This window comes from Cloeon dipterum, chromosome 4 (assembly GCF_949628265.1).
Source record: "Cloeon dipterum chromosome 4, ieCloDipt1.1, whole genome shotgun sequence".
Classification (NCBI taxonomy): domain Eukaryota; kingdom Metazoa; phylum Arthropoda; class Insecta; order Ephemeroptera; family Baetidae; genus Cloeon; species Cloeon dipterum.
Window position 1 is genome coordinate 18,689,302 of NC_088789.1, and position 14,181 is coordinate 18,703,482.

The following is a 14,181-nucleotide window of genomic DNA, read 5'->3' on the forward strand; positions in this document are numbered from 1 at the left end:
TCAATATTAATACTTTTGACAATGCAAAAACACCCAAAACTGTCTTCGGAGCCCAAAACCACCCATATATCACTACTTGCGAACCAGATAAAAACTTTAAAAACGCCAAATACAAGTCTAAATTTTCAGAAAGAGCTTGGGGAAACGTTTTGGACCAAAATAATATCCCAAATCCAAATATGAAATGTTTTTATCAAAAATATTTTTTATTTGCTATAGAAACCGTTTCAATTTGACCCTGTCCTAAATTTATAAACAATATACAGTAACAATAAATAAAAGAATTGTAACTATAAAAATGTGACTATGTGTGGAAACAAAATTTGAAAAAATGGCTATAGTGACGGGGTTGACAAGATTTCGTCATTTGTATACTCTTTTGGATTTTACTCACTAATGAATGAAGCCTGACGTTTTTGACGATCGCCGAATCAGCATTCTCTGCAGCTATACTGCTGTGGTTTTGAATTTATTTTATAAGTAGTGCTGATGAAGCCTGCGGGACCGAAAGAGCTGCTGTACAGAACGTGTCATATGAGTTTTCCCTCATAGAATATTCACTGTTAGCTACCGTCCAGAATTAATTTTCCACGCAGAGAAGCACCATTCAGTATTTTTCTTAAATTTTAAGATTAAATTTGTGTGCATATTTCTTTCTTTGTCTTAAAAGAAGTACAAATGCAGCCTAAAACCGTCTAAAAACTGTCGTCTCATTTGTCAGGAAAACCTGAAATTCCCAAATTTATAAACACAATTTGTTCCAATTCCAAGCTTTATAGATTGCCAGAAAATTATTCACCTCGTCGCGTCCTGTGCATTGAGGAATGGGAATTGGCTCAATAATCCAGACCATGCTTAAGGACAGTATGGCGCCGTGCTTATTGACCAAGCTTTCAAAAGAAGGGCAAACCAGCTATGTAGCAAGTTGATGTGCATTGCATTTGCATACCTCCCGGATTCCAGCAAGCGCGTGAAGTCAAACGCAAGCATGCAGCAGCCTTCCAGTCCCACAATTACACATATTATTACCCAGAGCAGTTATTCCATATTGCAAACGTGTTGCTCATCTATGTGATTGGGATTGGGCTCAATTTGACTTTACCAACAATTAAACACAAGCATGCAAAGCATATAAATTTACAATTGGCTTTAAACCATTGATGATTTTTAGGATAGGGTATTTTTAAGAAGATGATGATTTTTTTTTCTAAGATTATTCGGACAGAAATGAAATAATTCTACAATTTGCAAAATTTTACAAAATTCATCCAGCATAGAAATTCGGAAAAAAAATTTCCATCTAGAGATTTATTTCCTTAAATTTTTTCTACCGGTCTAGTCATTATTCCTTAAATTCCCTTAATGAATAACAATATTTGAACCATTTTAATAGTTTAATTGTGTTTAATATAGGATATAATATAAAATAAAACAATGTATTTCCATTAAAAATTCAAAAGAAAAAACATGTTTGCCCATTTCATATATTTTTCATATTTTTCGAACAATTTAAAAATTAAATATGTCTGGAAAATATTCGAATTCTGGATATTTATTTGTTTTGATGTAGTTTCATAATGTTGTGTGGTTCCTTAAATCAATCATGCGAGATTAATTGAGAACACTAAAAGAATATGATAAATATCCAAAAATAAAAGCCAATTTTACCTAATTTTCCTTCGATTTATGTTTTTATTACTTTGATGATAAAATTTTATCACACCTTAGCGTTTAAAACGGCACGCATATAAATTTATAGATCAATTATTTTAAGACTAAGTAAATTCCCCGATATTTCCCCATCCGCGTTGGTTTGATATTGTGCTGCCACCTAGCATGGAATCGGACAACTTCAGAACAGGAGAGAATCGAGCTCCAGCCTCCAGCTCGAGCTGTCATGAAACAAGAAAGTGAATCCCAGCTGATGGGGCACTACAATGTTTTTTAAATTTTTACGCTTCCCTCCGCTATTTTAGAAACAAACGATATTTTTTTGTCGTCTAGCTGGTTGGCAAGATGGATAAAAGGTAATCACAAAAATTGTTTGTTTTCTTTGACATTTTGGAATCCGCGCTTTTATTGTTGAAGTACATATTGATCAATTTTTCTATCGATGCCCTCTTTTACATAAAATTCAAATTTATCTTTTATAGATTTCCCAACCAAGGGCAAGGACCTCGGCCTCAAAACTCCATGGGGATGCCGTCTGCTTTTGAACTGCAGCAGAACGCCTCTTTCGCAGCGCACCTTCCTCACCAGGGTCACCAAGGGTGGAACCCTCAACAGCAGCAAATGGTCTGTAATCTCGGCATCTTGCTTAACAATTAATCAGGATATTATCTAGGTCGGCCAGATGAATTTCATTCCGATGGTGCCGTCAGTGTCGGCAAGTGTTGCCACCCCAGTGCGGATGATGCACCAGCAACCTGGTGCAGCAGCCCAAGCCTCTGGCAAGGACAGGAACTACCTGGCCCAGCAGCAGAAGTTGAGGGCTATGGCAGGCTCGTTCAAGGCAAGCTAGATTGATTAAATAATTTGTTTCAAAATTGGTGTTTTTATCTGATTGTTAGAAGCCAGGACCAGTGAGCGCAGATTCTTTAATCGACGATCTGCTGCAAAAGAAGGAAACGTTTACAGTAAAACCTCAGGTGTCTGCAGCACAAGCAGCCAAACTTGCAGACAAATCGGCGCCCGTGCAGCTCCAGGTATTTGGATGAATATTTATTCTCGAATGCTGATCTTTCTGCAAATTGTTTCACTTTTAAATCACGTTTTCAAGAAACTGCATCATTGTCTGATTTTTATTTAATAACCTTGCTTGCGTACTAAAAAAACCAAGAATGTCTTCTCATAATTTGCAATTCTCTCCTTTACTCTTTGTTGCTGATTTTTCTGTGTGCATTATGTAGGTAGATAAATTGATGCAACAAGTTCCCCAGGAAATTCATGTCCCTCCTGAAATGAGCTCAGAGGTGAGACTATTTTACTTGCATCTTATTTAAAAGCATGTGTTTGTGTCGTTTTCCTTGCACGTTCAAAATAATTATAGGGCTGTGAAATTGAGACAATCGACTTTTTCTGAGCTTATCCCAATCAAATTAGAGAAATATTGTAAATTCAATCCTTTTACATTGATTCCGGAACGTTTTCATGACTCCTAAATGGCCTGCCTCAGGTTGGTTATGAAAGCGCAGCAAAATATCAATTCGCTGCTCCTTGGGAATCAAAGTAAAATAAAAATCGGGTTTCTTTGTGATTTTCATTTTCCTGTGTTCAATATTAGCAAATTCAAACTAACCTTAAGCAACATTACAAATTAATTTATTGATACAAGAATCCAGAAATGTTAATAACAATGTCATTTTAGCTCTTTTGATTTCCCATTTAGAATTAAAACATCCAGCCCTCTACATAAAATACAATGTACAAAATTTAAAAAAAAACAAAGTATCTGAGATATAATCCGGAAATTTATAGAATTTAAATTTTTCAAAATGAAATATGCCTTTCCAATTATTTTTGCGAACAAATGCCTATTTAGAAATTGCGTTCCATTTTTCTGTTCTTATAGAATGATTCGGTTTAAGAAAAATAATTCCGATTTTTTACTGCATTGGCTGTCACAGGTATTTTGAAAATTATGTTTACGTAACTTATATTCTAATAATGTAACCTTTCATAAAAGAGCCAAAATGAGATTTAAAAAAGAAATTTCATCAAGGTTCAAGTTAATAGTCGAATATTTGTGTCAAAAAATGTCTAAAATTCACAACCCTATAAATAATCTTGCCAATCGTTGGTGTATAATTTTGTAGGGCATGGCGGGCTTTGGTCTGACCAGCCCGGTCGGTGCTCCAAATCTGCCCTACTGGCTACAACCGGACGCATCCGACCTTCTTCCTGCCGTCTATAGACGCGTTTGGGAGTTGAGCAAGGCTCCCGGCGCGGATGGACGTGAACTCGTGGACACGGGAAAAATCTTCGCGGTGCTGGTGACGAGTGGCCTGCCAAGGGACTCGCTTGGCTACATCTGGAATTTGGCCAACACTGGCATTCCTGGTGTCCTCAGCAGGTCGGAGCTCAACGTGGCCCTCGCGCTGGTCGCCCTTGCACAAAATGGGCTCAGGGACTTCAGCAACATCGCCGTCCTGTCCATGGTCCAACAGCCGCCGGTTCCGTCCCTGCAGCTTGAGACTTTCTCCGCGCCTCAGCAGGCCAAACCTTCACAGCCAGCAACACCGCAAGTACTTCACCACCCTGAGCCGATTCCAGCTGCTCCAGCTAAGGATTTATTGGGTAAATATGAACTGCGCCTTAATTTGTTATTTAGAGCTTCGTGATTTAATTTTTATCCAACTCGTGATTAAAAAGAAAAGAACCTCCTTTTAATAACTTGAGAAATCGATCATGTGCTTATTCAATATGGTATTATGTTCTCTCTTGGTGTAAACAACAAAGTGTACTAGATTATCTAATATTAAATTGTTCAAAATTTCATTAATTTAATGACTATGCTATTAATTCAAATTTTAAACTCAAAAGCTTTGAATGGTTAATTTTTTCGTCATTACACAGTTAATTAAAAAAAACGTCCCAGATTGCAGAAAGGATTTTTAACACGACAAACTAACCTGGATTTTCAGGATTCTACTTATTAATTAGTGTTTATTTTATTAAATTTTGTATTCTGATTTAACTCATAAACAGATCAAAAAAATATTTTTGAGTAGTCCAAATATTTCTCTTGCCAACCAAATATCTACATTATATTTTTAGTCAATTTTAGTTGTTTCAACTGGCATTGAATTGCATAATTCTTGCTCATTTGATGCTCCAATGATAAGTGAAAGCTCAGAAATCAATTCAATAAACAAATGGTCTAATATTCGCAGCTCTAGCAATAATTAATCTAGAAACACATTTCAGCTGTCAAGCCAGAAAAGCAGGACATCCTGCCAACAATCTCGCAGCAAGTCTCGTCAACCCCTCTGTCCGCTGCTGGACTGCTGGACGACGACTTTTCTGATTTCCAAGCAGCGCCTCCCGCGAACAGCATCTCTGTGTCCGACTTCAGCCCCGTGTTCAAAGGCAGTCAGCAGCACCGCTCCTCGATCGCTTCCCGCGACAGTCCTCTCGGCTTCAACTCATTCGAGTCGCCACCCACTTCGCCTGTGTTCACCCCGAAACCGTCAAGCAACGGGAAAGGAAGCCGCGAGGTTGGCAGCCGTCTCGCCAACTACTCTTTCACCGCACCGTCCAGTTCGTCAGGCTCCAGGAAAAGTGAGACAGACAATGAAGAGGACGTTTTCAAATCCGATGAGCTCTTTCCAAAGTGCGTTGTCAGGGACAAGTCCCCAGTGTCTGCGTCTGCTCCTCAATTTTTGAAGGAAACTGTGATAAGAACCGAGCCTGATGAGAACAAATTTGTTGCTGCTGAATCTACGCCAGTTAATATGAAAAAGGTATCGTACACATCACCTAAGCCTTAAAATGAGAAAAACAGCAGCAGGTTTTTTATGTACCGTTCTCAAATTATTGGCGTTAGCTATCCAAAAATTAATTTGTAAATGCTAGAGAACCTATTGTTTGCATTTTATCTAGCAATATCAACTGAGTATACAATTTTAAAAATCTTTTATCTGCAATTTTTTCTCATCCCCCCCAAATTTATTTGAATAATTAATAAACAACTGTGCATTTCTGTGTTTTATTTTAGGATGACGACAAATACAGCGCTCTTCGCGATCTCGAATTTGGAAGCCTGTCAACAGCTGCGACGCCTCCGACCACAACTGCGGTAGACCTCCTCAAAGAGGAACCTGCTGTATCACAAGATGACTTTGGTGACTTCCTGTCTGCTGACGATTCATTTGCGGAGCTATCAAAACGTGAGACAACAGCCAGCAACAACGCTCCGACGCAGCCTGAAAACTTTGGCTTTGATTTCGACAAACCTCCTGAGCCGATTTCCAAAGACTGGAATGCATCTTTTGAAGCCTTTGCAGACAAGTCCTCTGGCATCGATGATGTGTTCTGGAAATCAGAACCAACTCCATTAGAGCAAACGCCTGTGACCAACATTCCAGACATTCCTGCAGATGAAGACGATTTCGGAGACTTTATCGGTCCGACAACGCCCACAAACGTGTCTGTCTTGCCGTACCTATCGAAAATCAAGGATTCTTCCACCATCACCCCTGACACCCAGTCTGTCGCGAGTCTGGAGCTTGGTGGCTTCGACTCCCTGTCCGTTGGTGGTGCCGGCCCGTCGTCTTCCCCAGATGGTGGCGGCGGTGGAGGGCTGCTAGACTTAAAAATTGGAAGTGAAATCGGTTGGGAGACTCAACTACAACAACAACAGGTAATGTTACTTATTCTAGAAAAGGCACAAGTAGTTGTATAAATACCGTCCTTAACATGCTAATTATTTGTTTATTTACTCTAAAGCGATAGCATTTAGCTCTGTGATATCTAACACAAAGGGAAGTCAAACGAGGTGTAGGCAAAGGGCGATTAATTGACAAAAAAGACTAACTCGTGAAAGTAAATCAATTTTCTTTTAATTATAAGACAGTAATTAATTAGACCGTGATATCGCACTAGCTTAGGTCCATTTTAGATTTACTCTCACGAGTAAACTTTATCACAATGTTTGCCAGAAGTGGTGCCCTTTCTCACTTTTTTCATCTCACGCATCTCACAAAGACATTTTTGCTATTCATTCATGATTTTTATTTTAATAAGTGAGAAAAAACGTTACAGAAACTATAACCCTTATTCCAATTTAATTTTTGCATCATGAAAAGCCTGGAAATTAAAGCAGCAAAATTACACAAAAAACTTCCTAACTATTTTAAACTGTCGTTTCTTGTGATTTTACTCAAGCTTGTATTTACTTGTTTAATTCACATAAGTTTTGAGAAATAATGATATCAATGCAAATTGTTTTTTCCCTTAGCACTTTTAATCTCAAGATTGTCGGACATTTAAAATTAAAATAACTTTGAAAAAGGCTCACTTAAAATTTAAAATAAAATGTTTTTTAATGGCCTATAGTCATTTTCATTTCTTGAATTGGAACAAGATAATATCGTTATCAACTTGGAGAGATTTGCTCCTGCTCCTCTGAGCTTTTGACCTACACTTTTCAGTATTTTTTCAAAGATTTTAGAAAAATACATAATTAACTTAACATTTCTTGCTGGTTTTCTGTTTAGGATAATTTTCATTTTGTTAATTTCAAAGGACGAGGGCATGGAATGGAAGCAGTGTCTACACAGCTGCATCCACTTACTCCAGGCAGCAGCACAAATTTTCCTGGCGATTGATGATCCCAATGTAGTCGAGGAGGTCGTTACTTCTAAGCAAGGAGAAGATTATTTGGCCAGTATGTATTGCTACTTAAAAAATGCTTCTTCCTGACAATTTTTTTAATTCAGATTTATTGGAAGTCTACTTTGTAACTCAGAGGATAAACGTCGCGTCCAGAAAGCTGTTGCCTGCTTCAAGGCACTTGCTTGAGCCACTGCTAATGGAGGTTGAGAGTGTGTGGAACACGCTGAGGCCGTTTTTAGAGCAGAGTAGTCTTGAAGTAAGTATTGTGTTCCATTACTAAAATCGTTTCGTATAAAAAACCCGCCTAAACGTAACAATTTTTCACTTTTAAATAAGGTCACTTCAATGAAATTTGGTGTGTTCAGAAGAGTTCATGTAGCATTACACGAGTATTTGTAGTACAAATTTAATTTGATACTTTTATGTGCCAAAACTATATACACACTCACTTTAATGTACCTCTTTAGTTGCTAGGAATTTACATCCCAGTGTATTTTACCTGTTTTTGCAATATTTTTTGTACTCTTGCACTGAGAAATTGGAAATACTTTGTGCGAGGTAAGAACGCGCGGTAGATTTCTCATACTGCCTATAGATGGCTAACTTGTGTGCAATTTATTATTACATTAGAATATTTTGTTCCTTTATTTGTCATTCTTGAGCTTTTAGTGCATTTTTACATTTTGCTCTCCATCTCAAAACGTCCCTGGCCAAGTGAATAAATATGTCTCTCTGCACCCTAGGTGAAAGACGAGCACTGGAATGTGCTTCGCGAGAGCACGAATAGTTGCTCTCTTTGTCTAACCCAAGTCGAGGACACGGCAGTCGGTTCGATGGCACTGGTTCGGTCTGGCTCAAACTGCTACCACGCAGCCTGCGCAAATCTCTGGCTCAATTGTATAAACGCACAACTTCCTGCCATTCTAGTACCTTAGACCAGCTTTTCTAGTCAGGTGTGCTCTTTTCAAAAACTTGCACGTTTAAGTGAATAATGTCTGCACTCTGTTTTAAATTATTACGTTTTAAATAAAAATCTACTTGAATATTGTTAAAATGCGAACATTCCAACAAACTGTTGAAGTTTTAGAAATAAAAATTATTGATGCAATATACAAGAAAATGCTCAGCTTTTTATTCTCTTACATTGTTTCACGCTGAGGTAATGAGATCCAGTTTCTTAATTACTTCAACAGCAAGTCCTGCTGCCTGAAAATATAATTGATCTTGTTGAAGTAAAGATTTTAGCCAACAAAGCTGAAATCTTACCACATTCGCTTTGAGATCCGTGTCTTCCTTGGCATTCCGCACCAACTTTTGTTTAATGCTCTCATCCCAGTATTTGTACGGGCTGGCTCCGAATTTGCGAGTCAAATAGCGGATAAGAACACAGGTGTTTAAACGGAGCATTGCGTTCGGACTATCCAAGAATTTCCCAAGGTCGATTTGCTTTTTTTCTAAAAATTACTGGACTGTATTCAATTGTATATAACAAGAAAAACGCTTACCTTTTGCTTTAGTGGCACTATTTCCAATGATCGCCTCCAAGACAACCAAGGACTGAGAGGGGAGAATTCTGATTATGTGGTTGTAAATTGACAGAGTGTCTGAGACAATTTTTGGTCTCCTTTTGCTCAGGGTCAGCAGGTGTCTGGTCACCAAAGCAAACGAAGAGCCTCTCGATTTCACCGCGTTGCAGAATTGATTCAGGAAAATGTCCACTTTTGGGTAGGGCTGCTTGTAGACAAGGTAGCTCAGCAACAGGATGATATTTTCGATCGCCAACAGCCGCTCTGAGCTTAGTTGTTTTGACTTCACCAAATCAAACTAGATTGAACAATAATAATATTATGTGTTTGAGACAACGTGTATACACATTAATATTTATCCGTCTACACTTGTTTGTTGTTACAGTAAACGAAGCACGATTTTCCTTCTTTTTTTATATGAATACAACCTAGATCATACATGAACCTTAATTTGGCATTTTCTACTTCTTGCATTTCTACCAAAATGAAGTGTGAATTTTTGCCATGTTTGAATGAGACAATGTTTGCCATATGAATGAGACAGCTACGACTCTAATTCCCAACCCTGATAGTAATATTGAAATCCAAACCTCATCCAGCTCAGATTTCTTCTTGGCCAGCAAGGTCCACATGCCCTGGACCAGTAGATCGACCACATTTGACTCTGCATACGACTCAAGCAAGGTTTTCAGTCTAGTACTATTCCTGTCTTCCGTTATGAAGGGCAATATCAACAGGCACGCCACAGAATTGTACACTTGCGGCGAGAAATTTCTTTTGAGCAACGGTGAGGTGGCAACTTTCACCAAAGGCGGTTTGAAGACGCACGAAAGGTCGTGATTGAAGACCTCCTCCATGCTGCGGTGCAAATAGTCCAGCCACTCAAAATTTTGCACTTGGTTCTCTTCGTCGCTCTCACTTTCTTCCGTCTGCGATTTAGGCTCAAAGCTCTTGCTCTTTTTCTTCTCTCTGGATTTGCTGGTGTGCACACGTTGCGAACTCGAGTTGGCAGGATTGTCCGGGGTTGGAGTCGTGCTCGGACTTATCTGCATTGGCTCGCCGTCTACAGTTTTAACATTGCCTTCTTCAAGAGAAACTTTCTGCTTGAAATACTCCACGAATTTTGTCAGTCTGAAAGATCAATTATCAGTTAAATTCATTGACAATTAAACTGTAGCACAACTCACTTTGAACCTCTAGGTTGTCTGTCTAGCAAAATTTGCCGTTGCGTTTCCTTAAATAGCTGTTGCGAATCAGACAGGGGCTCAGTGAGAGGAGGTAGGGATGCAGCTAAATGATTGATTGATTAGTTAGAGGTTTCTCTAGGTTAAAGAAAAGAGCAAACCTAAATCTTGCTGAACAAGCACATCTCCCTTCAAAAAAGGATGGTAAATCAGGTCTGGCCAAGTCAATCGTTCTCTGGGGTCTTTTTGCAACAGGCCCTACAAATGAATCAAAATTGTCAAGAAGGCAGACACACATAAGGATGTCATAATATTTCAGTTGAAAGTAACTGCAGCTTCCTTGGTGTGTGGCGAGCGGATTATTATCTTGTTTTGTCTTGCTCAGGATATATAAAAAATGTACAAATACGGGAATAAACAGCTCACTATACACCATGAAAGCTGCATTTCATATCAAGTTTAACATCAACAAAATTAAAAGTACCTGCAGGAAGGAAATGCAATCCTGAGACGCAAACTGGGGAAATTTGATCTGCTCATTGTGTACAAGTCGAACTAAATGCATCACGTTGGAGGTTTTAAACGGAGGAACGCCGATCAAGAGCTCGTAAACAATGCACCCAAGGGACCTGAATGAGGATTAAAACATTATTTGAAATTGCTTGGAATAACGAGGAAACCCCAAATACCTTCTGAAATAAAAAAACAATTTTTGCATCAGACGTTCTTCATGTTATTATTTTAACGGGCAGTTATTGTCCAGTTTTGGTGCATGCAGACTCTCCTGGACGGGATAAATTGAGTGATGTTATGGGTAATTTTGACTTTTTCTCGATTTTTCTACCATTTTTCAACTTTTAGGCGTAGATTAAATGTGGCTGCTCCAACTGATTGAAATATTTTGAAAAATAAAAACTTCTTTTGGTAATATTTAAAGTTTAAGAATATTTCATCCTCAGATAAAAAAATAATTGTTTTCCATGTTTTTAATCTTAAAAAATCTAAGTTCAGAGCTACCGCATGTGGAACGATCTCCCACAAAATTTACGTTTTAAAAAAACACGTGCATTTCACGAACTTTTAAAAGATCAGTAGTTCATCAAGATATAATGAACCAAGTTCTCGCATCTCTTTTAACAATGATGTCGATATTTGCATTTATTTGTATGGATATGGCAAAATTATTTAGATTTCGACTAGAGGTTCATTCCATCACAAATAATGTTAACACATTTGATGCAAACAATTGCATTTTATGGAGGAAGGACTGTGGGATTTTCTTGTAAATTACTAAAACGTACCAAAGATCTGCATTGTGGTCATATGGACTCTCCTTAATCAACTCAGGAGCCATGTAGAGTGGTGTCCCTTTGATTGAGGTAAGCAACATTGTCCCGCGGCCCATGTGCCGCGCAAAACCAAAGTCGCATAGCTTTGCCTTGCCCAAGGCGTCAATCAAAATATTTTGCGGCTTTAAATCCCTGTAACACAATTTTATTACATTTTAATCCCACAGATTATAAATTTAGGATATTCTTGCCTGTGCAGAACTCTGTTGGAATGCAAGTAGAATAGAGCAGAGACCAAATCGCATGTAATTTGCCGCACTAGCTCCTCTGGCATAGGCCCCTCGGAGTTGATGAGTGCGTAAAGTTGTTTATCAACAAATTCAGTAACAACAACAATCTGTGAGAATTTTTTTTAATATTTAATTAAGGAATTTAATTGTAAAATTACATCTCCATCCGTCTCAAACGAGTCTATCATCTGTATTACGTTTGGATGGTTGAAATTCCGTTGTACTTTACATTCCTGTCTCAAGGTGTCTAGTTCTTTTTTTGAACGCCCCAGCTGCAACAGAATTATGACATTTTTATATTAAGCAATCAACGACTCTTGTTGAAGAAATCCAATCGTTGAGTTTCTTACAGTTCAAAATAAGTAGTGCTCATGGTGAGTTGTATTTAGCTACTCAATTGAATTTACAATTCACCTGTTTAAAAGCATGATCTAGCTAAACTAAGATTTAAGGATTTAATTTTTAAAAGAACAGTCAAAACCATTTCCTAGCGGTAAGAAGTGGTTGCTTAAGACTAACGCTCAGCAACATAGAATTATTTTAAATCAACTGTGGTTGTTTTAAACTCTTTAGAAAACACTATAGGGCGGTTTTAATGATAATTTGAAACTTTTACATTTAATCTTGAAATTTAGTTAGTAAATTCTATACGATTTTGCAAGAGTGGCGCGGTATTTTTTCATAATGTCGTGTGCCAATCAGAAACGAATAATCATGAGAGTTTATTTAACTATGTAATCCACAAAAGTGAATGAACACATAAAGCATAGATAAAAATAACGACAGTAAATAGGACAATAACCACATAGAAACCAAAAGACAAAAGAAATGATTAACAATATCGTTTGAGACACACTGGATATTTCGCTTTGTTGCATGTAATAAGACCAGATTTGAACACGAATAATTCTTCAGATTAGAGTCTCGTTTAACAGCAGCATACATAGAGAATGGACATTCCTAAGACTGGAAACAGTGATCACCAAGGAATTCGCAGGTCTGAGCGGATAAGGTCCCGAACGAACAGCCCTGTGGGACTGGCAGAGCTGAAAACACCCCAAAAGGCACGCAGCCCGAACAGGTAGGAAAGTCTTTGTATTTTTCTTATTAAAGTGGATACATAATGGTTTAAAAAATTCCGGGGACAAAATTCTTCTAGCTCAAGTACTCTCGGGAAATTTGGAAAGAGCTAAATTTTCCCAGGTTGCCTATTAAAACTATGAGAAACTCGGCATATGTACTAATTAAGTGGTGAACATTATGTCTCCTTACGTATTTAAAATAATTATTGATTTCGCTAAGAGGGTAATTAACCTCAAAATTCGCACACGCCGCTAAATAGATCGCGACGAGAGGAATCAAAATCAAGCGAAAAACACGATCAATCTGATAATTTTTTTAACGATTTGGCAAATTCTAAAACTGAACTGTTGATTAGGTCCTAATTTGATTAATGCAGATATAACTGTGCGATACTTTAAATTTTTTCTACTGCTAATTGTCGTTAGCAAATTTATTTTAACTTTGCTCTGTACGAATCCGCGTTAATTAATAAAAATGAATTGTAATGATCTGTAAAGGTCTGCCCTGCCCATTTCCGACAACATGAGAAAGGCTTTTTCCAAGGAAAAAGCTGCCGATGACCCTGCTTTGGACGCAGATGAGGGTCACGAAGAGGCGGGCGCTGGTGATTTGCACCCTGCTCAGGAGGAACTCGAGAGAATTCTGCAGTACTTGCAGCTGAACAGAGCTGGTGCCAATGACGGTAGCTTGCTGGAATTCGCACCGCTTGACCAACCTGACGCAATGGCCAACCCTGCCGAAGGTGCTGGCCTAAAAAAACCTGTGGCAGAGGACGACAAAGTTTTGAGCCCGTTGGTGTCCACTGCCTTTGCCATTGGCATCCTGTTTTCAATGATTGTTACCCTGATGATGTCTCACTTCAGTTATTCAGGCTGAGAATAATGGTTAAGGTTGCACAAAATCTAAAAGCGATTATCTAATTTATGTTAGTTAGTGAATTACATGATTATTTTATGTTTTTAAATGAATAAACATATACATAGATACACTAATATAATTATTGTGTATTTTGAATAATAAACATAGTACACATATGTAATATACAATATAGATAACGCTAGATAAAAATTAAAAATAAAATAAAAACAAACATAACATGTATAAATGGTTACTCTTGATATTATACATTACCTTACTAATGACTTTGTAGGCAACAAACTGTTGCGTGTCCTTCTGCTTTGCTTTGTACACGCGACCGAAAGAACCTTCGCCGGCCAAGCCCAAAACTTCATACTTCTCCATGTTGAACGTAAGGATTGTTTGCTTTCAAACAAATGTTAATTTTCAAACTAGATTTGTTTTCACTTCCGTCATCAAGTCAGAACAGTGTCAGAATTTCATGCTGTTGATATCAAGATCTCCTTTGTTTACGCTTTACGGTTTAGATCTGTACCATCTGGCAACTGACTCAAATAGTTCAGAAAGATCCGCTGGAGGCGTAGCGAGAGAAGAGGACAAGAGATGCTGCGAGCCG

At 38.0% G+C, this 14,181-nt stretch overlaps 3 protein-coding genes across 5 annotated transcripts; 2 read left to right on the forward strand and 1 right to left on the reverse strand.

Moving 5' to 3' along the window:
- The first annotated feature begins 1,867 nt into the window (after nucleotides 1–1,867).
- On the forward strand, nucleotides 1,868–8,455 carry LOC135942192 (synergin gamma-like). Of its 3 annotated transcripts, none has more exons than XM_065488187.1 (11): nucleotides 1,868–2,027; nucleotides 2,154–2,295; nucleotides 2,345–2,512; nucleotides 2,571–2,705; nucleotides 2,910–2,972; nucleotides 3,816–4,296; nucleotides 4,927–5,462; nucleotides 5,717–6,361; nucleotides 7,246–7,387; nucleotides 7,440–7,591; nucleotides 8,079–8,455. In XM_065488187.1, exons 1-11 carry the CDS (start codon nucleotides 2,017–2,019, stop codon nucleotides 8,268–8,270), a joined length of 2,667 nt encoding a protein of 888 aa, XP_065344259.1. In that variant the 5' UTR covers nucleotides 1,868–2,016; the 3' UTR covers nucleotides 8,271–8,455. The 3 variants fall into 3 exon arrangements, with proteins under 3 accessions (XP_065344259.1, XP_065344260.1, XP_065344262.1); XM_065488188.1 differs by having other exon boundaries at nucleotides 2,574–2,705; XM_065488190.1 differs by lacking the exon at nucleotides 2,910–2,972.
- On the reverse strand, nucleotides 8,441–14,090 carry fu (STKc_STK36 domain-containing protein fused). Its single transcript, XM_065488191.1, has 11 exons — nucleotides 13,839–14,090; nucleotides 11,783–11,896; nucleotides 11,586–11,731; nucleotides 11,347–11,526; nucleotides 10,530–10,674; nucleotides 10,207–10,303; nucleotides 10,049–10,151; nucleotides 9,452–9,992; nucleotides 8,841–9,159; nucleotides 8,602–8,789; nucleotides 8,441–8,541 (listed from the first exon to the last, which is right to left on the reverse strand). The coding sequence occupies exons 1-11, from the start codon at nucleotides 13,947–13,949 to the stop codon at nucleotides 8,485–8,487; spliced, it is 2,001 nt and encodes a 666-aa protein (XP_065344263.1). The 5' UTR covers nucleotides 13,950–14,090; the 3' UTR covers nucleotides 8,441–8,484.
- Nucleotides 12,462–13,668, forward strand: LOC135942194 (uncharacterized). The gene is made up of 2 exons (XM_065488192.1): nucleotides 12,462–12,705; nucleotides 13,205–13,668. Exons 1-2 carry the CDS (start codon nucleotides 12,575–12,577, stop codon nucleotides 13,581–13,583), a joined length of 510 nt encoding a protein of 169 aa, XP_065344264.1. The 5' UTR covers nucleotides 12,462–12,574; the 3' UTR covers nucleotides 13,584–13,668.
- Nucleotides 14,091–14,181: the final 91 nt, after the last annotated feature.

Coding starts and splice junctions, on each gene's coding strand:
- LOC135942192 (XM_065488187.1), top strand. Junction 2,706..2,909: donor CGGCGCCCGTGCAGCTCCAG/GTATTTGGATGA, acceptor TGCATTATGTAG/GTAGATAAATTGATGCAACA. Junction 2,973..3,815: donor CTCCTGAAATGAGCTCAGAG/GTGAGACTATTT, acceptor ATAATTTTGTAG/GGCATGGCGGGCTTTGGTCT.
- LOC135942194 (XM_065488192.1), top strand. CDS start 12,575: ATGGACATTCCTAAGACTGGAAACAGTGATCACCAAGGAATTCGCAGG. Junction 12,706..13,204: donor AAGGCACGCAGCCCGAACAG/GTAGGAAAGTCT, acceptor TGATCTGTAAAG/GTCTGCCCTGCCCATTTCCG.
- fu (XM_065488191.1), bottom strand. CDS start 13,949: ATGGAGAAGTATGAAGTTTTGGGCTTGGCCGGCGAAGGTTCTTTCGGT. Junction 9,160..9,451: donor AGAAATCTGAGCTGGATGAG/GTTTGGATTTCA, acceptor TGTTCAATCTAG/TTTGATTTGGTGAAGTCAAA. Junction 8,790..8,840: donor TAGTGCCACTAAAGCAAAAG/GTAAGCGTTTTT, acceptor AGTAATTTTTAG/AAAAAAAGCAAATCGACCTT.